General features: G+C 39.9%; 1 protein-coding gene across 1 annotated transcript in view; it reads left to right on the top strand.

The window, feature by feature from the left end:
• LOC144766884 (vomeronasal type-2 receptor 26-like) overlaps positions 1–15302 on the top strand; it is a 243616-nt gene extending 228314 nt beyond the window's left edge. Inside the window, exons 2-3 of the mRNA XM_078650591.1 lie at positions 1983–2106; positions 13301–15302. Of these exons, the coding sequence (XP_078506717.1) occupies positions 1983–2106; positions 13301–14220 (1044 nt within the window). The 3' untranslated portion in view covers positions 14221–15302. The remainder of the gene's footprint in view (positions 1–1982; positions 2107–13300) is intronic.
• Positions 15303–16441: the final 1139 nt, after the last annotated feature.

The following is a 16441-nucleotide window of genomic DNA, read 5'->3' as shown; positions in this document are numbered from 1 at the left end:
TACACTGGACACACATCTTTTCATATGAGAAAGGTATCAACGATGATAAGTATGTGGGCAAGCTGGTGAGAACCTGCCAGTAGCTCATCCGGTGGTGCACACATGAGATACTTTCTCATTTCTCCACACTTTTTTCTATGTGGCACACATACACTTAATTACTTTTTTGAGTGTTGTTTGTTGAGTGATCGGACTGATGACTGGTTTTTCCTTTCTGGTTGTTTTAAATTATTAATCAATTAGGCACAGGGGATTAGGTGAGTGCATAAAAAAGAATCTGAGTTTGGGAAAAGATAAGAATATCGTCCCATACCATCCCAAAATACTTATAGAATTGATGAGAGTGCCCAATAGTGCTAGATCCTTGCTGGAATTGATTATACATTGATTGACGTGTGACCTGGCACATAAATTCCCTCTGCAGCTCCTTGTTGAGAACATCAAATGAATTGTTACATTAAACCCAATTTAATGCTGAAGCCAGATTTAAAGTAACGGTTAACATTGAGAAGACTTTAGAAAGTCACAACTGTCTACCCCAAAATTCTAGTAGCTGTTGCTGCAGGCATTGGCATATACGTAGGACCAAAGGATACCAGCCTTAGAAGACTTCTGAAATCTAAAAAGATAGCAGAAGAGCTGCACCTGTTGAACCTGTGGACCTCATAAAGAAGGTTGTGACAAAAAAGTCTATACCTGCTGCACTTGTTGATCAAAGACAGGACTTTAGAAAGAGAAGGGCTACTCCTACTGTCGACTTTGTAGCTAGAGACCACAAGGGCTGGACCTGCTCCCACTTGTGCCAAGGACCAGTGAGTGGGCTCCAAGGGCTAGCTGGCTATACTTCTTTTAAACTTCAGGGAGGTGAAAGCTCAGAAGACCTACACCAGCAAAGTGCAGAACTGACTAGTAGACACTATACTTGCTCTGGACCTGGTTGATGTAGTTGTGAAATATTGTCCTAGCCTCCAGGAGGTACCCCCAAGGACCTGAACCTTGGTTAGTGCTAGAATGTACTCTTGCTCACCCTAGAACTGCAACTTGCAAGCCTATGGCAAACAATGATGTGTGGTAGTCTATGAGTCCAAGGCTCATAGACTACAGCTACTTGCCAGTTAGTGGGTAGCCTCGAACACCGCCGAGAAACAAGACTTCACCTTAAAACGGGGCTTCACCTGTCCATTGGCGTCGAGCCCAATGCCAGCCTCAGAGTGCAGAGGAGAGAGGACCCCGCTGACATTACCATGGATGAGAAAATGAACCAGAAACATTTCTAAATGCGATGGTCAAACTTTGACCCGGACCAACCCAGCTCCCTCATCCAACCCCAACTTCCATTGTGGTCAACCTGAAACTTTTTTCCTTGCCTTGGACCCTCCCTTTCGAGACTCACAGACTACCACTAAGAGTGAAAAGCAGTGATTTCTGAAAATCTTGCAAAATCATAACTTTGGTCCCCTTCATCTGATGTTTGTTGTTTGGTGTAAATTGGAGTAGGACTTTTATTCTGTTGTGTTTCTTACATACTGAATATATTCATATCAAGACATGTTTTATACTTGTTTTCTTTGAATTAAGCCTGACTGCTATGAGCCACAGCTACCCAGGACTGATCTATGGTTTAATTTAAAGTACCCTAGCTGGATCTGACATGGAATAGTGACATTATTACTTAGTGAGGTCTCACAACCACCCCAACTAAAAATCTACTTTTCTCACAGCAAACACCAAACATTATCTGTTTTTATAGGAACAGACATGACAGCAGTTCATCTGAAGGTACAGAGATCACCACTGGGTTAGTGGTGATCTTTACATCTGGCACATGGTAGTTCATCAAGTTGGTGAATGTAATGTCCTCTTCTGTTCTGACTGACACACTACAACCTACCACACACTAAATGAGGCACTCCGTCAGGCATAAAAGTTTTTTAAGACTCTGCATTTTCTAACTGTTTCTAATTGTTTATCCTAAAAATCAGGTACCCATTTCAATCTGCAGCAAGCCTTGTATTCCAGGATATAGAAAATCAGTAGTAGAGGGGAGGCCAAGGTGTTGCTTTGAGTGCATTCCATGTTCAGAAGGAAGCATTACCAACCAAACAGGTGGGTAATTTCAATAATGTTCAGATATTAACACCTGCAGTACAGGGTTTAATTATTCCTTTCATTTGTTTATGAAACTCCTGATGTTACCATAAGGTCACGTTAGGCTGTTCTATAGAGTAACGCTCATAAGAACCATTTCTTTTAAAATTCCATTTTACTTAAAGAACTATCAATTAGTGTAAAGCATTCAGGGCTTCACTGGAGACAAGCACCTCCAAGAAGGAAATCCACAGTGGAAAAAACTGAACAGAGAAAAACCTTTAAAAGTTGATTACTCAGTTAGACACTCAGATCTTCTTATGTCCAACAGTGCTGAAAGCATATTTTAAAGTGGTGCAAAAGTTATTCCTGAGCCCTAATGAAACACTACAAGAAACATTTGGGACCAAAATGAGAACAATAGGGCGATGAACGTGACAAAAAAACTCTCCCTGAAACAATGTGGTGCAAGGAAGACCAATCTGACCCCTCCTTATATAGAATATCAAAAAGTAAGCTATTCCATAATTACTGTAATGCTTAATCTCAGACTGGGTTTAGAAGATCAGCAAGTGTAGGAATTTTTGTCATCTGGACTTGGGAAAACATACTGAAACTCCTTACTCCTGCTAACCTTCTGAGGGGAATTCTGAGAGGAAGTGGCCGCCTTTTCCATACTTTTCTAGTAGGCTTTCAAAATGCAGAAAGATGAACCCCAAATGCTGCATTGTTGCCTGCATCTAGCACAGAGCGACAAGTGCAGGTAAAAGACTTATAGGTGAGTTTGCTGCTAGCGAGGGAAATGTATCATGCAGCGGCCCTTCTCGACACCATCCAAGCGGAGACTGTTTCCAATCCAGCTCACATTGCAGTTTTCGGGGCAAGATTTCACATGGAAATGCATGACAGCATACCCCACACCAAAGCTTATGGTGTATTAAGGAATTGCTTCAAGAATGGAAACATTAGTAGAAATGCATCTTCATAAAATTGATCCCCAGGCAGATAGTCTTTTCAGCTTACAACAAATTGAAATTTTCTCTATGCCTTAAGGAGTCACAGATGCTTTGTAATTCATGTTTTGGAACATTGTTGATCAAATTTGGAAGTAGTAAGAAAATAGAATGCTGAAACCATGAATGAATTTTCAAAATCAAGGCCAGTTGAAGTTGTAAAGCTATTGGACTGGTACATTGAATTATCTTGAATGGACCACAGATCTATTGTTAAAAACCTGTAGGCTAAAAGGTATAGTTATTGTGAAGACAACACGATCTTATCTCCAAGCTTAAATTGAGGGCTGGAGGTTCAGTGTGGATCACCATACTGCTTTATCTGCTTCTTAGAATTCTAGAGATTTTCTTTGACCTTAAGCCCCAAAGTTTGGAGATTGGAGTATTAGTTGAGGGAGTGAGTACCCACCTCAAATATTAACTACAGTATTTGCCAGGGTGAAGCCACTTGGATGCTTCACCCTCCACCTCTCAATATAAGCTTGGAGTTAAGATTACTTTAACCTAAGGGTATACAGTCATAATAGCGAGTAAAAAACTATAGAATGGGCAGAAAATCGAGTTAAAAATATAGAATTGCCAAAATATCCAATGGACAGAATATAGACTACAAAAATATCGAATAGAATAGCAGTAATATCGAATCCAAAATATAGAATGGACAGAATATAGACAACAAAAATATCGATGGACAGAATATAGACAACAAAAATATTGAATTTTAGGTAAGTAAGTTAATAATATGTAAGTGTTTTTTATGTTAGTATATGTGTTAAAAGTGTATGTTTTTTTATAATTTATTTTAATTAATTAATTTTATGGTATTTAATGTTTGCGTAATATAATTCTGGAGCGGTTTGTGGGTTTATAGGGGAATAGGGAGGGAAGTAATTTAAATATAATTAATTAAATATTTGAATTTATGTATTGGTATTTATTTTGAATTAATTGTTAATTAACTTTTAATTGGTAATTAAGTAAAATATAATTGGTAAATATTTTTTTTAATTGATTAATTGATAATTATGTTAATTTTATTTATTTATTTTCTGTAGCGGGTTGTGGGTTTAAGGGGAATAGGGTGGGAAGTAATTTAATTATAGGTAATTAAATATTTAAATGTATTTATTGGTATTTACTTTGAATTAATTGTTAATTATTTTTTAATTGGTAATTAATTAAAATATAATTGGTAATTAATTGTAATTAATTGATAACTATGTTAATTGTAATTAATTACATTTTTAAATTTATTAATTGGTAATTTTTTTTAAATATTTGATACTTATTTTTCAATTGTTAAATAATTAACTGTTATTGGTAATTAATTTGTATTAATAGGTAATTATTTTTTTGTAATTCATTTTTTGTAATTATTTTTAATTGATTAATTTTTATAATATATTAAATTAGTAATTAATTTGTAATTGGTATTAGTATGTAATTTATTTTTAATTATGTATGAAGTATTTACTTTCCCTACTGTTGCTCTCCTTGGAGTGAGAATAGTAATTTTTACCCCTACGCTATCCAATGCTTACCCTACTGTTGCACTCTTTGGAGTGGGAATAGTAATTTTTACCCTCCCGGTATCCAATGCTTTCCCTACTTTTGCCCTCCCTGGAGTGAGAATAATAATTTTTACCCCTGTGCTATCCAACACTTTCCCTACTGTTGCACTCACTGGAGTGGGAATAGTAATTTTTACCCCTACGCTATACAACACTTACCCTACTGTTGCACTCCCTGGTGTGGGAATAGTAATTTTTACCCCTACGCTATCCAACGCTTTTCCTACTGTTGTACTCTCTGGAGTGGGAATAGTAATTTTTACCCCTACGCTATCCAACGCTTTCCCTACTGTTGCACACTCTGGAGTGGGAATAGTAGTTTTTACCCTCCCGCTATCCAACGCTTTCCCTACTGTTGCACTCTCTGGAATGGGAATAGTAATTTTTACCCCTACGCTATCCAATCCTTTCTGTACTGTTGCACTCTCTGGAGTGGGAATAGTAATTTTTAACTTCTCCCTATCCAATGCTTTTCGTACTGTTGCACTCCCTGAAGTGTGAATAGTAATTTTTACCCCTACGTTATCCAATGCTTTCCCTACTGTTGCACTCACTGGAGTGGGAATAGTCATTTTTACCCCTACGCTATCCAACGCTTTCCCTACTGTTGCACTCCCTGGGGTGGGAATAGTAATTTTTACCTTCCCGCTATCCAATGCTTTCCCTACTGTTGCACTGTCTGGAGTGGGAATAGTCATTTTTACCCCTATGTTATCCAACGCTTTCCCTACTGTTGCGTTGTCTGGAGTGGGAATAGTAATTTTTACCCTCCCGCTATCCAACACTTTTCCTACTGTTGCACTCACTGGAGTGTGAATAGTAATTTTTACCCTTACGCTATCCAACGCTTTCCCTACTGTTGCACTGTCTGGAGTGGGAATAGTAATTTTTACCCTCCTGCTATCCAACGCTTTCACTACAGTTGCACTCACTGGAGTGGGAATAGTAATTTTTATCCCTACGCTATCCAACGCTTTCCCTACTGTTGCACTGTCTGGAGTGGGAATAGTAATTTTTACTCTCCCGCTATCCAACGCTTTCCCTACTGTTGCACTCACTGGAGTGGGAATAGTAATTTGTATCCCTACGCTATCCAACGCTTTCCCTACTGTTGCACTCTTTGAAGTGGGAATAGTAATTTTTACCTTCCCGCTATCCAACGGTTTCCCCACTGTTGTACTCACTGGAGTGGGAATAGTAATTTTTACCCCTACGCTATCCAACGCTTACCCTACTGTTGCACTCCCTGGAGTGGGAATAGTGATTTTTACCCCTACGCTATCCAACGCTTACCCTACTGTTGCACTCCCTGGAGTGGGAATAGTAATTTTCACCCCTACGCTATCCAACACTTTCCCTACTGTTGCACTCTCTGGAGTGCCTCTTGAAACGTGTTGGGTCCTTATAGCCATAAGAGGAGGTTAGCCTTATGATCCTTAGAGTCCACCTCTATGTCCTGGGTTCAAGAGGAACAGCAGGTCTAATCTTCAATGCTCTTTTCTGGTCACAGACAGCAGGTTCAATCCTCATCTTTCTTCCACAGGTCTAGAAGTGATCAGTGCCAGCCTGTGAGTGGTGGAAACTTCTGGCCACTCCTTAACCAATGTAGAAAAGGTTCCCAGGGATGACCATACCCATTTTCCTAGCACTAACTATGTGCTTTACTGTAACCAATCCTGCAGAGGCCTTCTTTGTTCAAAACCAACATGGCAGAACATTTCTTCCCTTGGGCAGAGCTCTTGTTTTTGTGTTAGAGATGTGGCCATAAATGAGCAATCCGTCTTCCATAGTCACTCAAAACTAGTTCATCAGACACCACCTCTCCTGTTGGGCGTGATGCTGGCTAGCTGCAAAAACATAGATGGCAGGCACAGGTGTTACCACCACTACCACCACCAACATGACCACCACCATTATTACTACCATCTTTACCACTAGAATTACCAAAACTGTTGACACCACCATCATTACCATTGCCACAAATACCACTGGCACATTTTCAACCACTACTAGCGCACACAAACATTACCATTACTATTTATATTCTCAGCACCACTAGTTCCACCATCACTATCATCACCGACACACCACCATTATCAGATCACCATTGACAATACCATCACCGCTTCCCCAACAAATACCAAATAAATGCTGGCATTAGCACGTCCATTACCATTAAGACCTTCATTAGTACTGGCAGCACCATTGCCAAAACCACTATTACCACTGCCATCACAATTGCCAACAAGTGTAATGCCAAATTCCACAAATCATGCCAACTATGCCTGTGTAATTGAAATTTCACCTGGGCCTAAATAACATATAAGATTTGCAAGAAACAATGCTGAATGTATAAAAATAAGAATGCAGTCTATTTTAACCACTTTTCTAAATGTATGATAATATTATGTTAAAGTTAGGAAGTTCCCTCAATACCCACTTTTGTGTGATCTTGCCTAATTAGTCAGTATTATAAAGTGATATTGATTGACATTGAAATTTTATAGGTGCATGGCAGTATATCACTTCTTATTATATGTCTGATACTGATTTGGAGGTGTATGAATTTTAAGAAATGTAATGCACAAACCACATTGAAAAGTTTTTTGTTTATGTTTATGTCACATTAGTAGAAGGACCATCCTTCTACAAATGTATGACCATGTTTTGATGAAGGCCTCCTCACCGAAACATCAACATGACAGCTACGCTAGCATGCAAATAAAAACAGAATAGGGCAGCAAGAAGGTTGGCGCTCTGGTCGTCTTTTCATTGAGTAATGACTGTCAGTGAAATTTTGTGAGCATGACCCACTGCTCTGGGCAAATCAATCAAACAGCATTTATAGAGCGAGACACTGTCACCCCTGGGGGTATCTGGGCGCTGGGGTGCAAGGTCTCAGTCGAAAGCCAGGTCTTGAGGAAAGGGCTGGAAGAGGGAAGAAAAAATCAGCAAAAGAAAAAACAGAGGGCAGAAAAAAAAGCAAGCACAAAAGGCAAAACAGAGGGTGGAAAAACAAGCAGAAAAGGCAAAACAGAGAACAGGAAAACGAGCAGAGTAAGCAAAACAGAGCAGAAGAGGGCAAAACAGAGGGCAAATACACAAACATTAAAGGCCAACCAGAGGGCAGAAAAAAGGCAAAACAGAGGGCAGAAAATTGAACAGGAAGAGGCAAATCAGAGAGCAGAAAAATGAGCAGCAAAACGGAGCAGAAGAAAAAGCAAAAATGTATTGTAGAACGAGCAGATAAGGCAAAATAGAGGGCAGAAAAACAAGCAGAAAACGTCAAAATAAACGGACTAAAACAAGAAGAGAAGGCAAATCAGAGCAAGAAACAAGCAGAGGAGGCACATACAGAGGGCAGCCGTTAAACAAGTTGCAGATGGTAGTGGACTGCAGGCGAGCTGTACAGGAGAACTTATTACAGTCTTTCACTTTTGCCTCAACCATGCTGTCTATGCCTGGGAACCAGAAGTGCTCCCTCACCCGTGACTTGGTGAGGCTCCCGCCTAAGTGGCCTTCAAGGGCAAGATTGATAACTTGGTCTCATATCCTTGTAGGAGGTATGATTTTGTCATTCCTGAGTATCAGGTTATTGCTGGTATTTATTTTGTGTCGCACTTCCCAAAATGCTTTCGAGGGTGAGTCCAGTCTCTCCTAGTTTGCACATGACCTTTTCTTAAGTGTAAGTCATTTTCTTCTTCAGTGGCCCCGTAGATTTAAACATCATCCTGGAAGCAGAGGGTTTTGGGGATTCCCCTCCAAGATACTTTGCATGATCTTTTGGAATACCACAGCTGCGAACGCCAGGCCGAACTGCATTCTGCAAAACATGAAGGATTCCACCAGAGTGGTGAAAGTCGTCAACCACCTTGACTCAGGATGCAGTTTAACCTGGTGGTACGCACTGGATTGGTCCGGAACCGAGAAGCACTCGGCATTGCCCATGGTACTCAACATTTCGTGGATCCTAGGGAGAGGGTGTCAGTCTATCCAGATGTTGTGGTTGAGGTCACACAGATCCACACACAATCGTATCCCTTTACCCTGGTCCTTCTTGGTGATCACAATGGGTGCCAACCAGTCCAAACTCTCAATCAATTGAATAATACCCAGACTTTGTAATCTGGCTAATTCCCTCTTTAATAGCTCCTTCATGAGGTGGAGAATGGGTCTGGTCTTGTGAACTACTGGCTTAGAGTTCTTCCTAAATTCAACTTTGTGCTGAAACTCTTTGAGTAGGCCCAGTCTTTCACTGAATATTTCCGTGAATTCTTTGCAGATCCAGTCCCGAGAATTAGGTTGACTGATATATAAGATTTTGTCTGGAGTGTTGGGGTCTAGTTTGATCCCTAATTCCTTTTGGTGTTGCCACTCCAAAAGGTTGGACCCTTCTTTGACCACATAGACTTTATCTACAGTAGTGCAATTTTTGAAGATGATGAGAGATTTAAACATTCCTTTGAGAGGAATGGGGTCATGGTTATACCCACAGGGTGAAATGTCTGGGGTTTGAAGACCTCTACTTTAGCCTTTCTCATCTTGCTATAATCTGCTGAGCTGATGAAGGTATAGGGGGAGCAGGAGTCCACATATACCTTGATGGGGTTGCCATCTAGGCTGATGTCGCAAACCGGACAGTTGACAGCATTAAGTGTGGTGTGGTTGCCTACTTGCAAGGTTATTTTCTTGAGTGATCGTGTGACCTCCTCTAGTTCTCTATTTCCATTGTGTTTCTCTTTGTGAAAGGTATCTCTGCAGACTCTCCAAAAATGTCCCCTTCTGTTTCATTTCCTGCAAGTGGCAGACTTCCCCTGACAAAATGGAAAGTTGGTGAGGTGATTGCTACTCCCGTAGGGGTAGCATTTCACTTTACTATGCTCGTTTTTGCTTTTAGGTCTGACACCATTGGGATTCCTTTTTTGATATATTTCTTCTTCAGTGTTCACCTCTTTTATTACTGAAGTAGGTTCAATGGAGGTTGTGGATCTGATTTCTTTGAGGCATACTGAAGTGATCTCTATGGATTTGGCAATCTCAAGTGCTTCATGCAAGTTGGGTTGCTTTTATAGTAATTTCTCTTGCATCCTTATGTTGTTGGTGCATCTTACTATTTGATGAGTGAGTCATTTAAATCTCCAAAGTCACACAGACTACTCAGTCCTCTCAGAGCCGCCACATAGTTTAAGATACTCTCTTGCTTACTTTGGGTCCGGCAGAAGAATTTGTGCCTTTCTAAGACAACATTAGTTTTGTCTCCAAATTGCTTCTCTAATTTAAGGAATGCTACTCTATATTCATCTGCTTCATCCTCTTCTTCATCATTTTCTAATACCAGTTCAGGAAGTGAAATATATACTTTTCTACCATTTACCCGCAAATTATGAAGAAGAATGTGTTGGTTCCTGGTGGGACTGAACTTTTCTCCCCCAATTGGTATTAGATATGGGTAAAAAATGTCAGACCACTCCTTTCAGGGGATACTTGACTCACCCACCTCATTCAAAAATGGAACTGGTTGGGACATACCTTCCACTGCCATTTTTTAAGGTAAAACGGGGTGGAAATACAGCTGTTTGAGTAAAAGTTTGAGAAGAGAAGACAAAAATAACAAATGTAACAGTTACTTTTCAATCAAAATACAATTTAAATGTAAAACATGATCCCAAAAGGACACAGAAAAATTAAGCAAGAAAATATCTTTTAATTGTAGATTGGAAAGGAACCCTGCAACAAAATGAGCTATACACCAGAGGCACAAAAGAAAAAATGCAATAAGATTTCTACAAAGTACTTTAGTCCTAAGATTAGCAACGTATGGTTTAGTAATGTATGGTGAAGAAGTCACTTGAGGTATTTCCAGAAACGACGAAGACCAGCAATGAAAGCTGTGCTATTCTGTGCAGAACCAATGAATGAAGAGAGAGACTGAAGCCTTGTCTCTGTAGTAATAAACACATTCTAGGCACACATCAGCTGTGCCTGTCAGAGTGTAATATCTTGAATGATTCGTCACAATCAACAGCTGTGCTTCTCAGCGGTAAGTAGAATGAAGGCCAGAAGGTGGCAGTAAAATACCTTATTCTTTTTAGAGGGAAACGCCTAAGAAAAAGAAGTATTACATGGGAAAGAATGCTCCCTCCTCCCTGCCAGCTCTGTCCACCGAAGATTAATCAGCTGAGGCAGAAAGGAGAAAGGCGGGGCAGCTCAGTTCCGCGCAGCTGAGATTACAAAGTGGAAAGCCTATTCTATTCACAGCCACTCGATGGAACAGAGGCAGCCTTACACTTCACTCATGGGTGAGAAGGCACATAGGTGACAGTTCTCCCTTCAGTAGATACTCCCACTTCCTGATGACGGCTCGCTCCACTGCTTTGGATAAATAAAGCAAGAAGCCGCTCACCTCACAGTGAAGGCCACACTGTGCTTGCTCCACACACAGCCAACACAAAGAGCCCGCTGAATCTTTCCTGACAATGGCACGCACCTCTTAGAGGGTGGCGCACTCTCCTTGAAAACCAATATTGTCAGCTGAGGTGAGGCAAAAATGTAGGATGTGAGGCAGGACGCTACCTCGGTACACCCAGGGAAGGCAACACTTGACAAAAATATTGCAATGCAGCAAGGACACAGCAGCTCACAGTGTCAGGCGCTCTCTCACACAAATCGTACACTGTCAGCTGACAGAAAGATGACGGACACTGTGAGGTGAGGCAAGGAGGAGATGTGCGAGTTTCCCACAGCAGTTGCACCTCCCCCAAACAGCTGCAAAGGTAGATACAGCTGTCGGAAACCTCAGCAGATTAGATTAGTGGTGTGAGAAACAAAATTTCCCCGGGGCTGAATGTCTGTGAGATAATAGTGGATCTCAGTTATGGAGTAAAGACCAGAAGTGCAGACAATCTGTCGCAGAATACGATGATGAGGCACCTTGTGAAAATATTCAAAACAGTATCTTAAAGCAGAAAGTTACAGCATGTGATCCATGGAGTAAAGAAAAGGGAAGGTGACGGAGACGGAGTTTGCCCCCTTACGCAAGCCAGCTCATCGCCAGTGTTACAAAGTTGATCTGTGGTGGAAGAAGCACAAGATCCAGATGGGTCCAAGTATATTTATTCACCGTCTCCACTGCTCCACTCCTGTCACAGCCTGAAGGTGCCTCACACCAACATTCTAAGGTAGCCTTCAGAACATCACAGTGGGAGCATTCTATTTAACAATGGAGACGAGGGGGAAAGGAAGGTACCAGGTGGGAGGAGTGAAAATATAACACAAAACCTTTCAAAAAATGCCATTTTGTAACTTTTATGTGTGCACTCTGGTGCAAGGGTGCCTGCGTTGGCGCTAAGTTATTAAACTTAGTGCTATCGCAGGGGAAACACAAGGCTGCACCACATTCTTGTAAATATGGTGCAGCCTTGCGTTTCCGAAGTGGCAGAGCGTGTTGTTAAACCAAGGAGGCTAACAACACGCTCCACCACTTCATTGTACATATCCCCCTTAGTTTTTAAAAACACTTATCGATCACTTTATTACCACTGGAGTTTGTTTTGCAACCACGGTGAAGGAGTGTGACTGCACAGGCACTTTGTACTCAGAAATAAAATGTTTTTAAACTATTGACGTTACTTCATGTTTTTTACAAAACTACAGCAACTACTACCCAAATATAAATTAATGTTTCGAAATTACGGAATGGACTGATCCGTTTACCTCTTCCGAACGAACGTGCTCATATAATGTATGGTCTATGATTTCTTCCTAAAATACATCTAGGGCAATTTTAATCAATTTGTCTTGCAACAAAGAGCAGCAAGGCAAATTGCTGTGCTGTGTGAAAGAGAGAGGGCAGGAATCTTCTGTATTTATCACGATATAGCACATTTCTGTCCTCTGCCTGTGTTGGCGCACAATCTGCAGCCTAGCTCAAACGCAGGCACACTTGTGCCATGGAGCAAGGGTGCCTGCATTACAGTGAGGATTGTTTTTGTTCATGAAGGGACACCTTCCTGCACAATACAATTCTTAGAGGACTTTCCTTTTTCTTAGTGTGGTGCAGTTTGATGAAAGAGGAAACAACAAGGAGAATAAAGATATTTCTGCTCACTGCACCTCTGGTGGCAAGGCCTACAGTGTTGAAGCATTATCAGGTTTTCCCATGTTGGTAAATCTGGGAATGCTTCGGAATATGTGGGTGGATGTGTGGGAATACCCACGCTCCACCCATGTAATGCCCACACCAAGCAGAGTAACGCAAGCCAGCGATGTATGCTGCCTTGTGCTATTTCGGATTTACCAAGCCATGTAGTGCCATGCAAGGTGGCCTTGAGTGGCTTGGTAAATCTCATTCTAGGTTTTGTATTGCTCTGCAACCCTCTGCATGGGGCAAGGGCAACATAAAACCTTCGATAAATCTGAACCATAGTGAGATTCTACACTCTGCGAACAAGCATTGAACTTTACATTTTATATTCTAATAAGTCATCAGCTAAATCTTGATGAAAATGTTATTACTCACAGAATGCTTTGCTTATTCTTTTTATCCTGAATGCCATTAAGATAACTTAAACAAAGAAAGTACTATTGTGATGAAACTGTCATGATCTTAGGCTATATTGTCTCTTTCAGATTCTTCAGACTGCATGACATGCCCTGATGACCACTGGTCCAGCGATTCGCGAGACACATGCATACCGAAGTCTGTTGCTTTTCTATCCTTCAAGGATGTTCTTGGTTTAACTTTAGCATTGATATCTATGTTCCTTTTCCTAAACGCATTCTGTGTCTTTGTGGTCTTCGTTTGGTACAGGGACACTGCAGTGGTGAGAGCTAACAATCGTGGCATCAGCTATATCCTGCTGGTCTCACTCATGCTGTGCTTCCTCTGTACAATGAATTTCATTGGCCGTCCCGTGAAATTGATCTGCATGTTGCGCCAAATAATCTTTGGAGTCATCTTCTCCCTGTGTGTTTCTTGTGTGCTTGCTAAAACAATCACTGTTGTCATTGCCTTCAGAGCCACAAACCCCAAAAGCAATCTCAAGATTTTCTTAGGTCCAAAAGTAGCCTACAATATCGTACTGACCTGCACGCTATTTCAAGTGATTATTGGGGCTACTTGGTTGATAACGTCCCCTTCTTTCCCAGAGCACAGCACAAGCCCTACCATGAAAGAGATAATCCTGGGATGCAACGAGGGCTCCATCGTTTGGTTCTACAGCATGTTGGCCTTCATGGGACTCTTGGCCAGCGTGAGTTTCCTGGTTTCCTTTCTGGCCAGGAACTTACCTGACAGCTTCAACGAGACCAAGTTCATCACATTCAGCATGCTTGTGTTTGTCAGTGTCTGGTTATCATTCATTCCAGCCTATTTGAGCACAAAGGGAAAGTATCTGGTTGCTGTTGAAATTTTTGCCATTTTGGCATCTAGTGCTGGTCTCCTCTTTTGTATATTTGCACCAAAAGTATTCATAATATTTTGGCGACCAGACAGAAACACACGTAACTATTTAATGTCAAAATCAAAAGTAGCACTGAAAAGTACATAAAAATGTGAACTATTGTACATGTGTTTGATTCAATTCAGAGTTTCTGTCATAATAGAAATGTTTGATTGTGCAAGTGATTTATTTTTGCTCTGTTGCATTAGAAAAACAAGTTGATATAGAAGACCTCTATAGCGAGTCAAAAATTGCACAATATCAGATAACATCTTCCAATACTGTATGCACAGTTACTCAAGGACTGTAGTTTGTATACATTTTGTACAAAACAAAGCTGCAATGTATCGAAACTTATGTTTGCTGTCATAACAGTGAGAAGTGGTTGGTTGTCTCCTAAGCCAGAGGATCACACTTGTCAAGGTCTGATGCAAAAATTATTCAATTTTATGTCATTAGCATCTACATTTGTAAGTGATGTACATTAATACAACAGATATGTATAAACAAGCAAATTTGTGTAGCCTGTAGATTCAGAAAAACCTGCGTCAGTCAGCTTAATCGGGTACAATGTAATTGTACCCGATCAAGCTGACTGACGCTGCTTTTTCTGAATCTACACGCGGAGCGCTGTCTCACTTTTCTAATCTTCTACCGAGAGAAACTCTCGGTGCATTGTCACTGTTAATCAACAAAGGGATTCTACAAGGCTACGGCTGTTGTGTAAAATCAATTGAGCCCCTCTGGCCTACCTACATACCCCATTGGATTGACAGCCTGTCCTCACATTGAGTACCCGGTCGGGTCCTCATGTGAGTAAACCTTTTTCCTCTATACTTCACGTGTGGCACATCATTTTCACAAGGCTGTGCAATCATAAATTTAGATGTCCCTTTATCAATAGTTCTGAACAGACCCCACATTGTTTTGAGGGTCAAAACGCCGTCGACAGAAGAAGCAAACCATTTTCCCAGCACATATCATTGCCTATAGCTGCTGTTCACATTGAATTATTTTGATAATGGTCAACTTGCACAAACTGTCGAAACCTTGTATATAATATTCACATTGTCACTTAGGTTTAGGTTCCCTTTGTCACTTTGGACTCTATGCAAAAATGTTGTTTTGATGAATAATGTTTACTCCTAACTTTATTGTTTAAAAAATCCATAAAATATACTACACTTGAATCGGTGTGTTAGTGGTTCCTTTGCGCTCTGCCATTATCTAACCCTCTACATTGCGATTGTACTTATGTTTCATAACCTGATAGTATATCATTCCACAGGAACCACTATGATCTTCAACTTTGAGCTGCACACCTATGACACTACAATGCTATTAATGTGTCTTAGATACCTACATAATTAACAGTTTGTCTTTCTTGAACCACTGACATAATATCGATGACCAATATAATGAGTTGCCAAAATAGCTGCGCAAAAATATCGATGACAATAATATCGAATATCAATACTTATTAAAGAAAAGACACAAATATCGAACAAAAAATATTGTACATCAAAAATATAGAATAACACATTATCGAAAACATAAATATCGTTAACAAAAATATTGATGTTCATTTAATAAAGAGTAAAATGACATAAATATCGAAAACCAAAATATAGACTACACTTACATCGATTTTCTTGAAATATTGACATTTACAAAATTAACTAAAATGAACATAGCTTAACACCAAAACGTCTTTTCAATATATAAAATTAAACTACACCCATTATAATTATTATAAACTTGTATTATAACATATAAAGATATAAAAACATCAAAACTTTAATAAACACACTGTTAAAATTCATTTAAAATATTATTAAAATTAAAACATACAATGCTATACATTTTAAACTATGCATCCAATTCTACTCCAATTTCCAAACAGCAAAGTGAGGGGACACGAACCACAGATAAGGCTTGTTCTTCCTTTATTTAATCACGATCTTACGCGTTTCGAACTGCTATTGTCCTTGCTCACATACGTAGGAATACATATCGCCATGGTTTTTAAATGCATTTTTTTTAACAAACACCACGTGATGCATAAACATAAAGAAAACACTTTCTAGGGACATTTTGGATGCACCTCATTGTAGTCTGTTTTCTTCATTCTTTGTCCCAGATTGCACATAAATTACAACATTAATGCAGATAAATCAATACGTTGGTGCATAGTTGGTCATCATCATAGAATAAAAGGTAGACTGTGAACTATATTGCACATAGAATCATTATAAATATATAAATATATAAATAAATCAATAATCAAAAGAATAAATAGGGGTGAAGCACTATTAAAGTTAAAAGCCAT

The sequence above is a fragment of the Lissotriton helveticus genome, chromosome 7 (assembly GCF_964261635.1).
Source record: "Lissotriton helveticus chromosome 7, aLisHel1.1, whole genome shotgun sequence".
In the NCBI taxonomy this organism is placed as follows: Eukaryota; Metazoa; Chordata; class Amphibia; order Caudata; family Salamandridae; genus Lissotriton; species Lissotriton helveticus.
This window is presented reverse-complemented; position numbering and strand designations above follow the sequence as displayed.